At 44.0% G+C, this 19343-nt stretch overlaps 1 protein-coding gene across 3 annotated transcripts in view; it reads left to right on the forward strand.

The window, feature by feature from the left end:
* The window catches only part of Rapgef4 (Rap guanine nucleotide exchange factor 4), a 286423-nt gene that overhangs the window by 68038 nt on the left and 199042 nt on the right, over nucleotides 1-19343 (forward strand). For all 3 annotated transcript variants that reach the window (XM_052182691.1, XM_052182692.1, XM_052182693.1), the window contains one exon: nucleotides 2936-3082. In XM_052182691.1, coding sequence (XP_052038651.1) covers nucleotides 2936-3082 — 147 coding nt within the window. The remainder of the gene's footprint in view (nucleotides 1-2935; nucleotides 3083-19343) is intronic.

Consider the following 19343-nt stretch of genomic DNA (forward strand, 5'->3'; position numbering starts at 1 on the left):
GCTCCTGCAGGGCTCCTGCAGGGCTGGGTAAACCCACGTGCATTTCATGCAGTCCTTTGCATTTCTGAATCTTTAGTTTTCATTTGAAAGGTCTACAGAGATGATACAGACCAGGGCATCTTCTCACCGCTGTTCCACATTCCCAGGCAGTTCTGGTGGCTTTCTCTGTGGCACTTCAGCCATATGGTTTTTTTCCAGTTGACCTTAGCAAGCAATCTGCAGGCAAACAGACTAGGCAGACACTGTTCTCAGGAGTCCCCGTGAGGTGAGCATGGTGGTGTAAGCATACCTTTAGCCCATGCATGGGCTTTAAAGAAGTGTCATGTTGCATGTAGAGACAGACATGCTCAGCAACAGGTAGAGACGTTACGGGGGTTCAGGCTTTGAAGTCTGACCTGTGGAGATCTAGAGAGGCAGTAGTACGGATACAGGAAAACTGCCTATTCTAGAATCACCCACATTTATATTGCCTTTCAACCTGTGTGCTGAGCAACCTATTAATCCCAATGCTTGGGAGAAAGTTCAGATGTGATTTATTTGATAATTTTTTCCTAAGCCCACAGAAAACCCAAATTCCAATGTCAGTTAGCTTTTAGAAAGTACAAACAGTTTCTGATCCTTTCCATTTCCCTGTGCTTAATTATCTCAGTGCCTAACCAATACCTCCCAGATCCATTCCAATTCCTAAGGAAATTTGTCCTTAAAAAAAATATTCTAAACCTAGTGAAACTGAAGTTTGAAGCTTCTGACAATGAGGAGAGACTTCCTAGCCTGAATTTCAAGGTGAGAACATGTGTTTAGATGAGGTGCTGGGTCGAATCCAGGTCCTCGTGCGTGCTAGGCAAGTGCTATACTGCTGGGTGACTCCTTGTCTTGAAAGCTGACTGGTTCAAACACAAAGGAGAAGCCTTGGGAAGGACTGATGCCACGCTCACTTCTGGTGACAGTGTGGATCCTTGGGATGGAGCTGGGCGCCTGAGCTACGGACTGCAGCTGGGTGAACTGTTCCACGCTGCACAGGGAGCAGTACCACCACAACTAAGTTTTGGATATGACGAGGCCTGAACTTGTGTACCCTGTGGTGATAAGCTACAGGAGTTAGGAAGGGAGAGGAAGATGCCTGATTCATCTGCAAGCATCAGTTGTCCTTATCTAACTGAGGTCTTCAAACCCTCTTGCAGCATCCTCATGAAGGGTCCCCTGCAAACATTACCAAATCTCAACAGCAGTTGGGCAGTGGTGGTGCACACCTTCAATCCCAGCAATTGGGAGGCAGAGGCAGGGGCAGAGGGGCAGAGGGGCAGAGGGGTAGAGGGGTAGAGGGGCAGAGGCAGAGGCAGAGGGAGGCAGAACTCTTGAGTTAGAGGCCAGCCTGGTCTACAGAGGGAGTTTCAGGGCAGGCAGGACAACACAGAGAACCCTGTCTTGAAAAAACAAAACAAAACAAACTCAACACTGGAAAGTATGCATTAGGCAAAAGAATCGTTCTGAAGCTAAACTGACAGAAGCGGGCAGTATTCTAGTGAGCGGGTTTGGGGAGCCCTCTGCTTCAGGGAACCTATGGAGGCCTGTGGTTTGTTACCACCCATCTCCTGTGTCTACCAGACTTCGGAAGTCATTCACCAAGTTCCCAAGTGCTGATAGCTTCAGTTCCGGGTATGCTTTTCAGATGAATTTGTTTGTGGATGTCCCTCTGGAGAATTTATCCGTGGCTGTTCTTAGACTTCCCCTGGCTCTTTCCTCCTGCTTTTCTGAAATATTATTGATTTTTATTTTCCCGAACATAATTTTAGAGGGTAATATCTTTGCAGAAGCAATTTGCCATGGCTTAAGGAGCTGGATTCTTGTCTCGTAATGCGACTGTAGAGTCACTAACTGGATCTTAATAGCATTTGCCAATGATTGGGCATTAGATGCATGAAAGGGAAAGGGTGCCTTCCGACGCGACCCGGCTCGCCCTGGTGTAGCTCCTTAGTTTACAATGCCTGGAGATGATTTGCATCGGCTATTTGCTTTGTTTGAAAGTAGTTAGGACGAAATATAAACATTCTCGCCAATGTTGCATGTAGAGAGGAATTGGTTTTTACTATTTCTTTAATACCTTTCTTGACCACAATTTATAAGCGGCCTCTGAGTGCTTTCTCCAGCATGATTTTCCTCTGTTGCGGCTGCAGGAGGCAGCATGATACAGAAAGTTTGACATCTCTAGTCAGAAAGACTCAGAATCTGGCTCTATGGTTTCTGTGATGCCTGGCCTGAGGCCTCTGGGACTCACTGCTTGGCCCTTCAGTTTTCCAGAGACAGTAGCAGCCTTTTCCAATTTCTTAAATATTGTGTCATTCCTTCTCACTGTTTTTTTTTTTTTTTTTTCTCTCCTTAAAGGAACTAGTAGTCTTAGAATAAGGTAACATCACTGTTACTAGCATTATTCGAAGTATCTAGAGACAGCCTAGTGCTCCCAGCAGGACAATGAATGGGCAAATGGTAACATGATGACAGAATGCAAAACTACTCACCTGTGAGAGGAAAGACACCCACCGATCTGTGTGGGAACATGGGCCACTCAGAGATATTCCGTCGGTGGCCCAAGCGCAGATTAGAGCCTGTTGCCTGTCTCTTTCTGTGTAACGTTCTCTAACAGGCCAAACATCTTTCTGAGGGTGGAAATCAGCGCAGTGATTCCCTCTGATGGGAGAATCTTTACTGGCTAGGGGGTACAGAGAAACTTCAGGGGTGAAGGATAGGGTGTAAGACTTGATTGGGTATCATTTACACCTGTGTGTATGTTTACATGTCGGACCACACAATGAAACTGAGAATTTATTTTCCATACAAATTACACTTCAATTTAAATAAAAGGCAAGTCTCTTGCCCATTGTATGCTTAATTTTCTAATGACTTTTTTTTTTTTTTTTTGCGGGGGGGTGTTTCTCAGGATGCTGTGACCATCTGCACTCTGGGAATTGGGACAGCCTTTGGAGAGTCCATTTTGGACAACACACCTCGCCATGCAACTATTGTTACCAGGGAAAGCAGTGAGCTCCTCCGTATTGAACAGGAAGACTTCAAGGCACTATGGGAGGTGAGCCCCAAGGCTTCCTGTCAGTTAATGCAGTTTGGGGGGGGGGGGCTTGTGGATAATGGCGTTACCGTCAAGCCTTAATGTGTGCTTTTCTGAGCTGGTGGATGGAATTTAATTTTCAAAACTTGTTTTTGAAATGAGTGAGTGAAGAAGCCATTTTGACATAAGACATCCATTTTTTTTTTTTTTTTGGTCGTTGTTGCTAATTTAGTGCTTGCCCGATTTTCTGTGGCTTGACATACCTTATAATTATTTCCTGAATGACCAGAGAGTGTTTTATGAATTTTCTCTTTCCTATTCCACAGATGTAGTCTTAACCAGGGAACAAAATACTTTGACATTTTCTTTTGCATTTTAAAAATCATTATTGACACATTCCCAGAGAAAGTGGAATGAATGGGGTTAACATCTGGTTCATTTAAATGCTTTTAAAAAAAATGATGTGCTCTATAATAAGGTATGGAAAATGGGGGGGGGGGGAGCTGTAAAGATGTCTGGTTACTTGCCAACTTCGAAACACATAGGTGGCCCAGCAGTAGATGGATGCCGCGGGTCTTGTTGGAGTTTGCATTTACCGATGCTTCCCAGCATCCCTTGGGGCGCCGCGCTCATTTACAGGATACATGAGAATACATCATCTTATATGCAGTCAATGGCAGACGGAGCACTCATAAAGGCCCGGCCGGGCCTCGAAGCTTTTATGTTCTCCTTCCTTTTCAGCTCCTTTGGCTTTGGATTTTAACCTGTGGTGTCTCCTTGTCTTTGTCCCTGGCTCAGTGTGGCCAGGAGTTAACCCGTCGAGTCGGCAGGCTTCGCCACTTGTTCCAAGGTGGCTAAGATTTCAAACTTGATCTAAAAAAAGAATTTTTGTATAATCAAATAGTTTTCCCCCCAGAGCCAAACAAATGACTGATGTATTGGGGGAGCTAGCCTGCAGGTGGACGAGCCTTGTTGGTCTGCTGCAAAAGTCACGCGACGCTTTGGAAGGCCTTGCTGGTGAGGCCCGTTACTTTTATTCTTGGCGGCCGTGAATAAATTGTGGGGTTGCTTGTTTGAAATGTTTCTCTTAGAAAATATTAAAGAGCTCCAACTGCTCTGTAAAGTTCAGAGACAAAGCCCCCCCCCCCCTTTTTTTTTTAGAAAGGAAAAGTGAAAGTCAGTTTATGTGAGGTGTGTGGATATTCTGTCAATCAGAAGGAGCCAGGCTAGAGGCAAATGGCCTTTTGGGGGGAGGCTGTCTTTCATTTTAAAGGGTAAACCGAAAAGACTTTTTCATAATGAGAATTTGGGAAGCCGACTTAAGAAAGGAAGCCGTCCCTAAAGGTACCGTGCTCCTCTGTAGCCACTCCGCCGTCCATGGTCAGTCATTTATCAGCCCGATAGGGGAGCTTTGGGGAAACGCAGAAAAACATTTCTTATAGTTAGGAGCCTGCAGTGCTCTGAAGGAAGTTCTTGAGAAGTTGCCGCCTACAAACATTAAAACAAGCTACAAGACCGGTTATTTCAGACAAAGTAATAATAACAATGAGCACTTGCTTCCGGGTTCGTAGCCCGGCAGTTCTGCGCAGCCGCATTCGCTCCATCTTGCTTTTCCTCTGCGCCTCCTCATTAATGACAACGAGACAGCCTGTCACTTCATCCTGAGTCTTCGATTTGTATCTCAAGGAAATGAGCGCCCTGCTACAACCCATAATACTATTTTGTGCCTACGCAGTGAATAGTACTGCCCTAATGTCATAGCCACCGTATATTTCATGGTTCCCCAGTTGTTCCAAATATATGTTTTATAGATGTGCTTTTTTTTTTTCAAACCAGGATCAGGAGACAATAAACAAAACACGTATTATGCTCGATTGTTCTAATAAACTTGGCCTGCTGAGCTTTCTCTGCATCTCTCTTCCCTTCTCTTTCCACCCCCTTCTTTGTTTCCATCTCCCTTTTCATTGTCTTCTTTAAAAAGGCCTGGTCAGTTTTCTCTCACCAGAGATTTTTCTGACTGTTCTCTCATGTTGTCTCTGCTGACGTCTCTACCAAGATTTTCTATAAAGAGATGCTAGGGATAAAAGTTTAATTCAGTCAAGTCAAACTGGTTTTTTGATTGCCAGAAAATTCTGATGAATACACCAGGAGACTCAGAATGGTGGTCTTCTGTTGGTGATGCCTCTGTCTCTTGGAAAGCTTACATCTACGTATCTCAAGGCTGATTCCTGCCGGTATTCCTCGTAAGGATGATTTTTTTGAACTCTAATATATTATTATTATTATTATTATTTTGCTTTTTACTTTACATCCCGTTCCCTGCCCTCCTCCTGGCCACCCCCTCCCACAATCCTTTCCCTTTCCCCTTCCCCTCCCCCTCTTCACTGAGCTGGTAGGGGTTCCTTTGGGTATCCCCCCACCCCCACCCTGACACTTCAAGTCTCTGAGAGGCTAGGCACTTCCTCTCCCACTGAGGCCAGACAAGGCAGCCCAACTAGTAAAACAAATCCCATTTACAGGCAACAGCTTTTGGGACAGTCCCCATTCCAGTTGTTCAAGACCCACATGAAGGTCTAGCTGCACATCTGCTACATATGAGTGGGGAGGCCTGGGTCCAGCCCATGTATGCTCTTTGGTTGGTGGTTCAGTCTCTGAGATCCCCAAGGCCAGGTTAGTTGACTTGGTCAACTCCTGTGGAGTTCCTATCTCCTTGGGGACTGCAATCCTTCCTCTTGTTCTTCCATCAGAGTCCCAAGCTCCATCCGCTGTTTGGCTGTGGGTGTCTATATCCATCTGAGTTGACTGCTGGGTGGATCCTCTCAGAGATAAGCTTGTTCCTGATCAATGGAATATCATTAATAGTGTTAGAGATTGCTGCTTGCCCATGGGGTGGGTCTCAAGTTGGGCTGGTTATTGGTTGGCCGTTCCCTCAGTCTCTGTTCCCTCCTGTAAGCCTACATTACTTGTGGGCAGGATACATTTTGGGTTGAAAGTTTTGTGGGTGGGTTGCTGTCTCTATCGCTCTACTGGGGTTCCTATTTGGTTACAGGAGGTGGCCTCTTCAGGTTCCATTTCCAATGTAGTAGGTCACAGCTAAGTTGGGAGCCTCCTTTATCCCAGGTCTTGTCTGGTCCTAGTGATACAACCTCCTAACCCCTGTCAGTTGAAGATTTTCATGGATTTTCATGGCCATCTGGCCATCTTCCTGTCCCTCCCCACACACCTGATCCTTCCCCCCCAACTCCCCCTGAGTTCCCTCCCTCCATCTGCCTCTTATGACTATTTCATTCCCCCATTCTAAGTGGGATTCAAGCATCCTCACTTGGGACTTCCTCCTTGTTTAGCTTCTGTGGGTCTATGGAGTGTGACATGGTCCCTGTATTTTATGGCTAATACCTGCTTTAAAGAGAGTACGCACCATGCGTGTGCTTTTGGGACCCAGTTACCTCACTCACGGTGATATTCAAGTTCCACCTATTTGTCTGAAAAATTCATGATGTCTTAGTTTTTCATATCTGAATAGTATTCCCATTGTGAAGATGCACCACATTTTCTTTATCCAGTCTTCAGTTGAGGGACCTCTATCTGAGCTGTTTCCGGCTTCTGGCTATTATGAAAAAAAGCTGCTATGAATATTTGAGCAAGTGTCTTTGTGCAGTTAGACAACCCAAATAATCCAACTTACAAATGGGGTGCAGAGCTAAACAGATTTCTCAATAGAGGAATCTCAAATGGCAGAGAAGCACTTAGAGAAATGTTCAAAGTCCTTACTCATCAGGGAAATGCAAATGAAAACAACTATGACGTTCTATCTTACACCCATCACAATGGCTAAGATCAAAACCTCAAGAGACAGCACATGCAGGCGAGGATGTAGAGCAAGGGGAACATTCTTGCATTACTGGTGGGAGTGCAAACTTCTTTGGAAACCAGTTTGGTGTTTTTTTCAGACAGCTGGGAATAGTTCTACCTCAAGACACAGCTATACCACTCCTGGGCATATACTCCATAGGGACGAATTCTTAAGTGAGGAAACTGACATGAGGGCTGTCATGACTGCCCCAAACCTTTGCCCCAGCTCTGTGGACCACTGCTCATCTGTAACTTGAGAGCCTGACTTCTGATTTCTCCAGCCTGTGGTGGGGACAAGATTCAGAGAGCTCTTCAGAGCTGCAAGGCAGGAATGTTTTTATCCTGACTTCTTTTATAGGTTGCGGACTGGAAACTTGTACCAAGAGAACACAGTTAGGCGCTTCTTTCCAGTTGCCTGTTCATGCATCCAGGCACAGGGTGTGAGCGAGATGTTCAGTCAGTGTTTAAAGCATTTGAAGTGAAAATTCAATAAGCCTCTCATGTAGCAGCCTGTTAATCAAGGCTTTATTAAGGGGCATCCATGTGCATACACAGTGCATATAATCCCAGGAAATTGTACAAGTCTAAAGTAGCTTCTCAGGAAAGCCTGAATGGTGCTTACTTTAAGGCTTATTTATTCAACAAATGCTAAGCAGCTCCCGTGTGTCAGGCATCAGTGAACAAGACTGGCAGAATTCTGCTTTCAGGGCAGGGGCTGCTACTTTGCTATGTGGATGAAATGGCAAATAAGTGAACAATGTAATTTAAGAATACGATATGCCATTATCAGTAAATTTTGTGTCTATTCTCTGAGTATTGGGCTATACCAGGGGCATACATGGCACTAACTGCAAGCAAAATGTTGGATAACCGAATACCTTTTCCTTCATCGTGTCAGATAATGTGGTTTATAATTCAGCCATCCATTGTACTGCTAAGTGGCTCTGTTATGAAAAGTTAAAATCCAGCCTGGGACCCAAGTTGGAACCATGTCTGAAGACAGGATGATGTGTGAAGGTGTCTAGCTTCCAGACACAGGGATGTCGCCAACCCGAGACCCTCGGAGAAGGCACCAACCAGGTCTAGAGCTCAGAGCTGAGGCGAGATCAGACATTCAGGATCTTAGAAGTGTGAGAACCTCACTCTGGCTCTAAATCTGCATGTGTGCCTCTCTCTTCTGGTCATTTACTTTGGAGGAATGCCGTAGGGGGTGGTCTCTTTTATAGCAAGAAGCCTTATATTTAGCTTGGGGTCCTTAAATTAGCTGTTAACTCCGCTCAGAGGGGTTGTAAGAACTAAAACCGAGGGTCTTAGTCATTAGCAGATGGCACAGCCTGAGAGCAGCTACGTGATCAGCCGCAGGAGTGCTGTGCTCTCATTCCCAGATCTTGTGCTGCAGCCACGAGCAAGGGAAGCAGTCCCTCTCCTTTCCCAGGTGGGCTTCCCCCCCCCCCCGCCCCCCCGGCTTCTGCAGCTATGCACTGTCTGAACCCAACCCGCAGGAAGTTTGGAATCCTGTTTAATTCCAGTGCAAGGACTCCTGCCTTTCTGTGGTCTCTGTGTTCTTAGTCAAAGAGGCAGCTCTGGGATATTTTAAATTACTGTCACAATGTGACTAGAAACATTTCCCTACATCTAAGGCAGCAGCTCAAAGCTTCTTGTTTATCCTTTTAAAAAAAGATTTATTTATTTATGTATATGAGTATACCTTAACTGTCTTCAGACACACCAGAAGAGAGCATCAGATCCTATTACAGATGGCTGTGAGCCACCATGTGGTCCCTGGGAATCTAACTCAGGACCTCTGGAAAAGCAGTCAGTGCTCTTAACCTCTGAGCCATCTCTCCAGGCCTTGTTTATTCTTCTTATATCTTACTAAAGGACATTGATTTCTTCTCTTTTCTTCCAATGTATTGGTTCTTAGTTTATGGTTTGATTTGAGGGTGCTGGGTTGGTCCACTGGAACATTAAAACATCTGAGCTTGCAGTAATAGCTCAGAAGAGAAAGAGAGGCAGGGGATTGGAGTGACTGGAGACAGTGAAATTTCTGCATTTCATCCAGGAGAAAATTAATTTGAAAGTCTTGGGCAACCATTTTTAGTTCTTGAGACAACTATAATTTATAATTTAAACTTCTTGACACCAATGACATTTTTAGGCTCAGTAAGGAAGCTAAATGGCAAAGCAGTTAAGTGGAGATCTGGGAATTTAAACCAGCTATTAATAGTTGATCCAAGATTATAGGTATTTATGATGGATGGCAGCTCTTGGAATAAATATGAAACTGATTTATTATCCAGTTCTATGGATCTCTTGGTGCTTACTGCCTGAGACTTTCTGAACGTTTGGAACTCTGGTTCTCAACCTTCCTAATGCTGCAACCCTTTACTACAGTTCCTCGTGTTGGGGTGACCCCCTTTACTACAGTTCCTCGTGTTGGGGTGACCCCCTTTACTACAGTTCCTCATGTTGGGGTGACCCCCTTTACTACAGTTCCTCATGTTGGGGTGACCCCCTTTACTACAGTTCCTCATGTTGGGGTGACCCCCTTTACTACATACAGTTCCTCGTGTTGGGTTGACCCCAGCCATAAATTAATTTTGTTGATACTTCATAAGTATAATGCTGCTACTGTTATGAATCATAGTATAAATATCTGATATGGAGGATATATGATATGTGGCCCCTGTGAAAGGGTCATTTGGCTCTCAAAGGGGTCATAACCCCCAGGTTAAAAACCATTGATAGATGACCACTGATAATGGTAATGGGGAGGGGTGGCTTGTCTGATTTTCCTTTTCACAGTTAATAGTGTGTGTACTTGAGAGTGCTTTTGGATTTGTTTTGAGATCTTTGCAAAGCAATAAGTCCAGTCTATTCAGAGAAATGGATGGGAGAGGCCGGTTTGGTCAAATTCAGAAAAGACATTAGTAGGATACCCTATATCCAGCAGTCTACCACCTTTACCAGCCTTTTCATTGCACAAACATCACTCTGGAATCTTTTTTCTTTTACCATGAGTTATATTTGAACATTTTTCAAATAATATATATTGATGAATAAATTTTTGAAAATTTAAAGATGGGAATGAAATTACAGCATTTAAAAATAAAAGTGGTATTTTAAAATTATAAATTGAGCCTTCTTAATGAAGTGGCTACTTGGCTGTGATTGTTAGCTGTACAGTTGTTGGTTTTCTACCTTGGTTTTATTTCAACCAGAATAAATGGGATGTCAGGGTTTAATGGATTGTCAGGGTTTATCCCCCCGGGTTTATCCTGTGGTTTCAGGAATAGCCGGAATAATATTTTATCTCTTACAAAATGTACAATTAAATAATAAAAAATAATCAGTAGATCTGGGTGTGTGGGTGCATGTTTTAATCCCAGCATTTGGGAGGCAGAGGCTGGTGGATCTCTTGAGTTCAAGTCCAGCATGGTCTACAGAGTGAGTTCGAGGACAGCCAGGGGTATACAGAGAAACCCTGTCTTGAAAAACAAGCAATAAACAAACACAGCTCTATTTTAGAATAGCAATCTGTAAAAAGAGCTATTTCCCAGAGCCATGAATGCTATCGAATAAAAATATTTGTGCCTCTCCCAATTTTTAGAGTAGTATTTTTTCTAGAAGATTCTACCAGATATGTTGTCAGTTATGAGAGGCTTTTTAACTGCCTTCTTTATACACATAGGAGACAAAAATCATTTGCTTTTATTAGTAATCTCACAAACCACTGCGAATAAGAACTGTTGACATACTGCAACAATGCTTTCAGTAGGCATCTGCTCCTGCCGGAATCAACTTGATGCTCCTGTCTGTCTGTAACTGTCAAGAAAATGAAAGCCAGATACCAAAGACACAACGTCTGAGGACACAGATGTCAGGAGTCATCCGGGTGGATTCCGTGGTTCCCTTCAGCATGTTCATGTCAGGTTGTCTTACTTTTGCATTAGTGATTAGCTGGGGACCAGCATTTTAGATGCGTGTCACTGGCCCAGTAGGCAGTTGTCCCAGAATCTGCACCTTTTGCCCAGGTAGCACTGGAGCCTGAAAGCAGAGCACCCCGCTTCTCCCCAGGCAGAAGCCTGTGCTGACTCTTGGCAACTTTGGATTTTCTACTGTAGGGTTACTTCCCAGGCCAGAAATTTGCATCAAAGGCCCAAGAAAAATACATCCAAAAATAAACATGAAAGGCAAGACTTCATGCCAGGAACTCCAGCCACACACATCCTGTTGGCTGGTTCCCTGGTCTCCCTTCTCACAGCTCTGATTCTTTTAAACCAAGCGGAAGCCTGCTCCAATGACTTGGACCTGATGCTGGTACAAAGGTCTCACTCCTCATCCCTCAAGTGTCTCTGTGGAGTGACGAAAGTTATTCAGGTCCAGAAAGGAAAAGAGTGAAGTTGTTAGGAGCTAACTAACATTAAAAAAAAAAAAAAAAAAAAAAAAAAAAAAAAAAAAAGGAAGTCTTTGCTACCTGGGACTGGCCAAGCTTTCCTGGAGAGCCTTCAGCACTGCTTCCTCCCTGGGGACTCAGAGGCTATCTGTTGGATTTGAATAGGGACCTGTCACTGATGAAGGTACACTGTGCTGTTCAGATAAAGGCTGGCTGCTTACTGGATGTCTGAGAACTTCCCGCAACGGACGCATGCTCTACGAGGTCAGAAGGGTCTTTGATTCTTTGGTGAAGGGTGGGAGATTGGGGAAACAGTGCGTGTCACGGCTTTGATTTGGCTGGAGGAATTATACTCCAGAATGTTTCTGGGTTTTCTGATTATGTTCTACCAGACCTTGCCATGTACCAAGGCACTGCCATAATTCTATTCCATCTTTGTTTGTGGTGTCTGTGTTGGGGGATGGGGCGAGTGGCAGTTCATCTTTTTTTTCTGATGGCAACATGATTTTTTTTAAATACATTTCCTGAGGATACAGTTCATAAGTGGGCAGAATTACATGGAGCACATCAGTATTATAGATAGATAGATAGATAGATAGATAGATAGATAGATAGATAGATAAGATGCTTATCCTGTGACATATTTGAATGGCATTCATTTAAAAAACAAACCTGGGTAAGGAAACAGATTGAGGCTGTTGATGTTTCTCCCTCTCTGGATGCCTGGTAGTTCTCAGATTATTTGAAATCTTTAGTGTTTATGGGAATCCTGTTACATTATTGATAACTGGAAGTCCCACCAACTCCCCTATGCCCCACGCTGCGATCCCACTGCCTCACAGAAGTTTCTCAGGGGGTCTGAACAGATCAAGGCTCAGCTGGCAGGCTCTAGGCAAACCAGCCGCTTCTCTGCAGTCAGTCGGCAGGCAGGGCGCAGTAACCAACCAGCAGCCACTCCTAGCCCAGGCTCCTGCGGATGCTCATTTTGACAAAGCATGGCTCTACTTTTAGGGTTACCCTAGACATTTTGAAACGATCCTTGACTGTGCTCTGTCTCCAGGTTCTTGACACCCCTCCTAGCCTGTCTCCTGAGCGAGGACCTCCCAGGGGCCCTCCATAGTCACTCAGCTAAACCCCAGGACAGTGTGCCCTTCTAAGTACCTATCAACTCCCTTCTAAGAAGGGACTGTAACACACACACACACACACACACACACACACCCCAAACACACTTTGTTCCCACCACGTGGAGTTGCAGAATGCACTTTGTGGCTTGCAGTGTTGTAAAGACGGACAAGCAAGAACATTAACACATGCTTCTCTGAATAAGACAAAAAAAAAAAAGCACTTGGAGAAAAAGTGTGCTGTAGGTCACAGAGGGGGGGGGGGGTTGATCTCCGCCCCGGGTCTCATTTCATACAAGACTTGGCTTATGAATTCTTGTGAGGCTAAGTAGGCAGTTTCTCAGCCTCCCTTCAAGCATCAGGGCCGGTTAACCAAATGACAACCTTGGAGACTGTCTTGTCCCAGGGAGAGAGCAGGTTCCTTCCCCTGAGGTCCTATCTCTGCGCTTTGGGTTTTTCTCCCATGTGGGGCCGCCGGGTTTCTCAGGGATCTCACGGAAGGGTCATGTGCTGTGTTTCCAAACACTAGCTTTTGTTTCTGTTTGGGGTCAGTCTTCATCTGGAGAAATCGACTCTGAAGTCTAATGGTCCCTCAGGCAAAAGCAATTCTAGCTGGAAAAATGTTAAGAACTTGAGTCTCCCAGAAGGAACTCGTGGTGAGGACTAGAGGGTTTGTTAAGCTCATTATGTGGAGAAAACCCTTGGTCATATGATGATCTTACTTCCCCGGGGTCCAGATTCCACAGCAGGCCTGGGGCACCTGGGCGGAGAACATCTGACATCCAGGAAGACTGCAGGAAACTGGTTCACAGTGTTGGCCTCTGAGTTCCGGAAGTCGTGCCCCAGCCGACCTCTCTGACCTCAGTGTTTAGAGCAGTCTAACCCAAACCAGTAAATGTTAGATAGACCTTCTAAGGCCATTCATGTGATCTAGTGGTTTGGCCCAAAATGCTGCTTTATTCTTGACTTAACCCAGCATCGCTGGCTGAGTTTCTGTAGAGGTCTTTGGCCTCCTGGGACCCTCACTATGAACTAGAAATCTCTCTACTTCCATTCCCTGGCACTGGCTGGAGGAGGTCCATTGGTAGTCTATTACCTATTTGTGTGTTACTTGTTAAAAGCTTTAGTGTTCCCTCCCTTTTGGTTTGCAAATGAAAGAAGGCAGAACCACAAATGATACGGATGGAGAGAATAAAATATAAGCCAATGGGATGCAGTTCATCAAAATAGATTATTTGGAAGAGAAAAAGAATTCTTGGTATCTCTCTGGGTCCACATTAGAATCATCAGGGGAGCTTAAAAATAAAAATTCCCATGCCTGTGCCTGCCCTGGACTAAAGAAATCGGAAACTGTGAAAAAGGTAGGCCCAATCCTGTAGCCTCTTATAGTGTCCTCAGTGGGTCTCCAGGCAACCCTGCCTTTGTGCAGAGTGTCTGCCCGTCTGTCACGCTTCTCCACATTTCAGAGCTCGAGTGGCTGGTGTGGTGGCCCCAGGCTTATGCCCTGCGAATGTTCTCCATTGTTCTGTTAGGTCTTCTTGTGTCTTATCCTTCCCACACAGATAGCCTATTTTCAAAATCTGTCAGACTGAAATGACAGCAGTGATCATTAGTGAGAGTGTGGGGGCTATTTACAAATTATAGGTGCCTATGCGCTGAAAGTGAGGCCTCCCTGTTTCCCCCACCCATGACTTCGGATGTCAGTGCGGTGATATTTGCAGTTCTGGTTCACATCAGAAATCCCGGGGACCACGGTGCCCCAATGAGAGGAAAGGGAGGATCCAAGCTGTGTCTAGTGAGATGGTAGTGTGTCTTCTGAGAATTCTCGGAACCTTCGACTGTCCCTGGCCTATAGTTTGAGAATGACTTCTTCAGGAAACATTGCTGGAAAAACAATATTAATTTGAAAAGCATGAGAACTTCTACCTTGATAAATCTGACTGTGTTTGTTTTCTTTGCCATGTTCTCGTCCACCGTGCTATATTCTGGCCCAGCTGCATTTTTTTTTCAATGATCATTACAGATGGTTGTGGGCTACCATGTGGTTGCTGGGAATTGAACTCAGGATCTCTGGAAGAACCATTGGTGCTCTTAACCGCAGAGCCATCTCACCAGCCCTTTCAATGACTTTCATTCTGTAACCAAAACCATCACCTTGACCAACATTACTATAATACATATAAATATGTATGTATGTGTGTATATGTGCACATGTATGTACGTATGTGTATGTATGTGTATATGAATGTATATTTATATATATGTTTGTATGTATATGGATGTATGTAAGCATGTGTATGTGTGTATTTATGTATGTGTGAGTGTGTCTGTATATGTGCAAGTATATAGATTATTACTGAAAAGAATCATTCTTTGTTAGAAGGGCCAGACTTTTTTATTTATCTGTTTACTATATATATTGTCTTTCTTTTCATACCATTCATGCATATAGTTAATTTTATTTAACAATTCATATAAATGCTTTATTTGATTGAGACATTTATGCTTATTAATTATTAATGCACTTTTTATTTGCAAATATGTTTGGCCTCTCTTCAAAATATTTTATGGAAATTCATTTAAAATCCAGTAAATTCACTGTAAACATAGCTCTGCTGTGGTTTATAAAATTTTGTTTTGTTCCTTCCATTCATAGAAGGTCTGAAAAGTCACACGATGCCAATGTAGTTAGTAATAGTGGTAATGAATTGAATGAAGCTTAAAAACCTTCTACTGTTTCAGAACTCTCAAAGGTATTTACTATCAAATGTTCTAAGAGTCTCCCTCACCCCTGAGGTTTAGAAAGTATTTTAAAGAAGCCAGAGCTCCTTTAGACAGAGGTGGGTGGGATCAGGATACCAGCAAGAGCTCGGTTTAGAGTTACCAAGGCTGCAGGATGAAGGCTCAGGGCAAGGTGTGTGTGTGGGAGAACTAGTTTTCCAGGCACCTCAACATTTCAATCACAGCCTTACAATGGTCTCTACAAGGGATATGCCAAGGACCTGATTTTCTCAAAAATCCCAAGCAAAATCCAACTTGTTTTTCTGCATCATCAAGTAGAGGTAAAAAGCAGCTGGTCTGAACTACAAACAGAACTGAGGAGGAATACCACTGAGGTATAAGAACTCCAGCAGCTGCTAGAAAGTTCTCTCTTGCCTCTTCTTGCCCCTGGGGTCAACTTGCTGTGGGTAGAAGACACTTCAAAATGTATCCTTTAGTCTTGCTGTGGTCACCATATCATTGCTGGATTTAGAAGTCACAGCCTGTGCCTTAACAAGCCAATTTAAAAGAACCAACTTAATGGCAAAAAGCAGAAAAAGGAGATTTCGTCAATGTGGCTTCATTGGGGAGAGGGACAGAGAGCTCCAGTAGCACCCCTCTTTCTGACTCTCCCAGCTCCACCCAACCATCCTCACCTCCACCCCCACCCTCAACCCCCTGCCCTCCTCCTGCCCCCTCCATGCTCACTCCCTCTCTAACTGCTAACTCAAGTGCATCTGTGTTTTAAATTTTAAATATCAAAAATTTTAAATCTGTATATCTTCAGAAAAAAGAAGAAAACATTTTTCTTTCCCCAACTTTTCTACTGATACCATTGCCTCTGCTCCTCCCTGCCCCCATCTTGTTCCTTGTCCCCTTCCCATTCCCCTTTCTTTTTGGTATACCAGGACTTGTGGCATGGCAGGCAGGTGCTGTCCCTCGGAGCCACACTCTCAGCCCTCCAGTTGTCTCTTATAACCTCTGTGCAGACCATCTTTTAGGATCTACATCAACGTTTTCTTAAGATTTATTTTCCAGACCTTGGTGTGACAGTTTCTGGTCATCCCTTCTACTTCTTTAGCATTTGGGTCTTTATCTGGTGTCCACAATTGATGGAGGAAAGCCGCCTGGAGGTCTGGGTTCTGACTTGTTCCCGTGTCATACTTCCCTCCCCACACATCTTATTAGTAAACAGTTTCAGGTACATAATGGATAACATTCTTAACAAGATGAGGATCAATAAATGATAGGTGATAGACGGAAGTCCTTTGTCAAAGCCCTGGTGATAACTGCCAAGCTGTGCCCAGTGGTCTCAACAGCTGACTCCTTGTGCTTCCAATACATTTAAAAAGAACATCTTAGCTCAGTTAGAACTTGATCTTAAATTCTCTTTTATTTGTTGCTTTAGACTTTCTTTTACATCTGAGTCCCTTCCCCAGATTTTATCTGAAAAACCAAATTCCTCTTCATCTTTTCAACTTTTTATCCAAACATTTCAGGAAAAATAAAAAGGAAAAAAGAGAAAAAAGAAAAGAGAACTATCAGTCTCCTCCAGTACTACATCTGTGGATTCAACCAACCACAGCAATATAGTCTAGGGGTCCTGAAATGATACAGTCTGGGGATCTTGATTGGGTCCTCTTTCTCTGCCAGTTCAAGAATTAAAAGGTAGGAAAAAAATCCGAAGCACAACAGGTGGCAGCAGTGAAACCGCAGGCACCACAGACAGGATCCAAAGTTGAAGGAAAGCCATCACTGAGGGTGAGAGGACACACACAGGCCACGGAGGCGTAGAGAAAGACTTTCTGCAGAGTAGAGGGGGCACTCACAAGGCCAAAAATCCAGCGTCCTCTTGCGGACTGGGAGGTTTTAACCCTATGAGAGTTTTCCTCTCTTAGTTTAGGTTTGGTCGCCTTGAAGACAGGACGGTTGATGGGTCTGCAACTGTTGTGTGACATACCCTCGTGTGGCCTTGAACTTGTTGGCCAGTCCATCAGCAGGGGACCTGCTGGTGGGGGACAAGAGCTAGGATGCGTTTGTCTGTTTGCAAGGTTGAAACATTGGCTACCTTATTATCTAGCCATAGCTCCCTTCCCTATTTGTCTGTCTAACTCTTAGCCTCTCAGTAGGTTGAAATATTTTAAACAAACTGTGTCTGAACAGGCACAGACTTTCCTGTCATTGTTTTGTAAACAGGGCAGTGTAATAACTAGTTAGGAATAATTTGCATTGTGTTAGCTATTAGAAGTGATGTAGACTTGATTTAAAGCTAGGAATGGAGACTAAGGCCTATAATCCAAGAATTTAGGGGATAGATTAGGTAATTTAGTAATCTTGACTTTAAAGTTAGCTTGGGCTATATAGCAAGGCCCTATCTAAAACAAACAAAAACAAAAAGTAAAATTATTTTGTGCTGTGCATAGGATTTTGCAAATACTACATTTTATGCAAGAGATGAATTTCTGTGGATTTTAATGTTTGAGACAGGTCTTAGTGTGCAAGGAACAACTGTAATGTTGACCACTTGGAAGCCTTTGCAGGCATTCTGACAGTTTCCCCTTAAATTTCAGGTTGGCTTTCATTTGCTTCTCATCCTAACTGGTCTCTATGTAATTGGTTATGTGCCTTAGAGACAGCCCTTTATAAGGACTGGGAAGTTTTGTTACAGTTTTCACTAAAGAATTTTTTCAAATATTTTGTGTGTGTGTGTGTGTGTAGTGTGTGTGAGTATGTGTGTATGTATGTATGTTTTTGTTTCCCTATATATGAATCACCTATGTGTCTATGCTGACAGAGGTTAGAAGAGGGTATCAGATGTCCTGAAAATATAGTTGTGAGTCACTATGTGGGAACTGGGAACCCAACCATGTCTTCACCACTGAGCCATCTCTCCAGCCCCCAACAGCGTAGGTTTTGAAATCTTTCCATCTCTAGTGATGCAGTCTTTTAGAGGCCATGGGCTTGCTAGCTGAGCAAAGTACCTCACAAGCTCAGAGTGTGTCCAGCCTCTCCCGCAGCCTCCCCCACACCTCCCTGGATGCCTTCCCTGCTCCTGTGGTGCCTCCTCAACACCCTTGTCTTCTTCTGTCTCAAGAAGCCATCCAAATGCCATCTCCTCCGACACACTCCACAGGTCCCGTGGATAAGATTGGTGACATAGGGAGGCATAATGACATGGACTCCTGCATGGACTGCCTCTTGGAGGTTTATTTTTAAAATGAAATACAAGATGTGAGTGAAGCTTTCTCCTGTGGAGAAGGAAGCCACGTGATCAAAAAGCATCCTAAATAAGACAGGTTGCTATGGAAGCTCAGATGCGCTCAGGAGATGGGGATCAGGAAGGTCACTGCCTTCCATTGCTCAAATTCAAGGAAGATGAAGGTCCCTCAAATCTGGCAAGAAGCAGGCGAAAGGGTCCTGAGTCCAGGAAGCCTGAAACCCGAGGTCAAATGTGACCTCACAAAACTGACCTACAGAAGAAGGCACTACAACGTTGTCTAGACTCCCTGGAGTGCACCTGCCTGAACCCAGGGCTCACATTGTTACACAGATATTCTACAGCTGAGCCTTTCACTTGTGTTTTATGTTTTAAAACTTTGAGACATCGTCTTTCTTGATCATTGTGACCTTGAATTTACACCGTAGCCCAGGCAGGCCTTGAACTTGTGATCTTTCTGCTTCTGCCTTCCAAGCAGTTGGGGTTCCAAGCCTGGCTGTGTCAAGTCTTTATACTTGGTGCCTGCTGCTCCATGCGGGTTTCTGCTGATACTGGCCAGGCAGGAGTTCATTATCCAAGTTCACAGAAGTTCCAACTCTCCACATCACTTTCCACCTTGTCTTCTCCTGAGCTTCTAAGGTAGAAAAAAGATGAGAAAGATTCTTCTGAGGAATCTTTCCTAGGAGTGATCAGCCTCTAGCCAGATTTGAATCAGGAATACTGTGGTTATTTGGATCTCATATTTGCACAGTGTGTCTCTGTGAATAACAATGAATTAGCAATAACAGATGGATTTGATCTGCTACCATCTGACTGTTGGAGATATTCTTATTGTTTAGACATATCAATTCTTATTATCAACTTAGTTTGGAGAATAGGATTGAAGTGTTATGATTTCAGTTATAGGAACAGTCAAGATGAGATTCAAATGTT

The sequence above is a fragment of the Apodemus sylvaticus genome, chromosome 5, assembly GCF_947179515.1.
Source record: "Apodemus sylvaticus chromosome 5, mApoSyl1.1, whole genome shotgun sequence".
Classification (NCBI taxonomy): Eukaryota; Metazoa; Chordata; class Mammalia; order Rodentia; family Muridae; genus Apodemus; species Apodemus sylvaticus.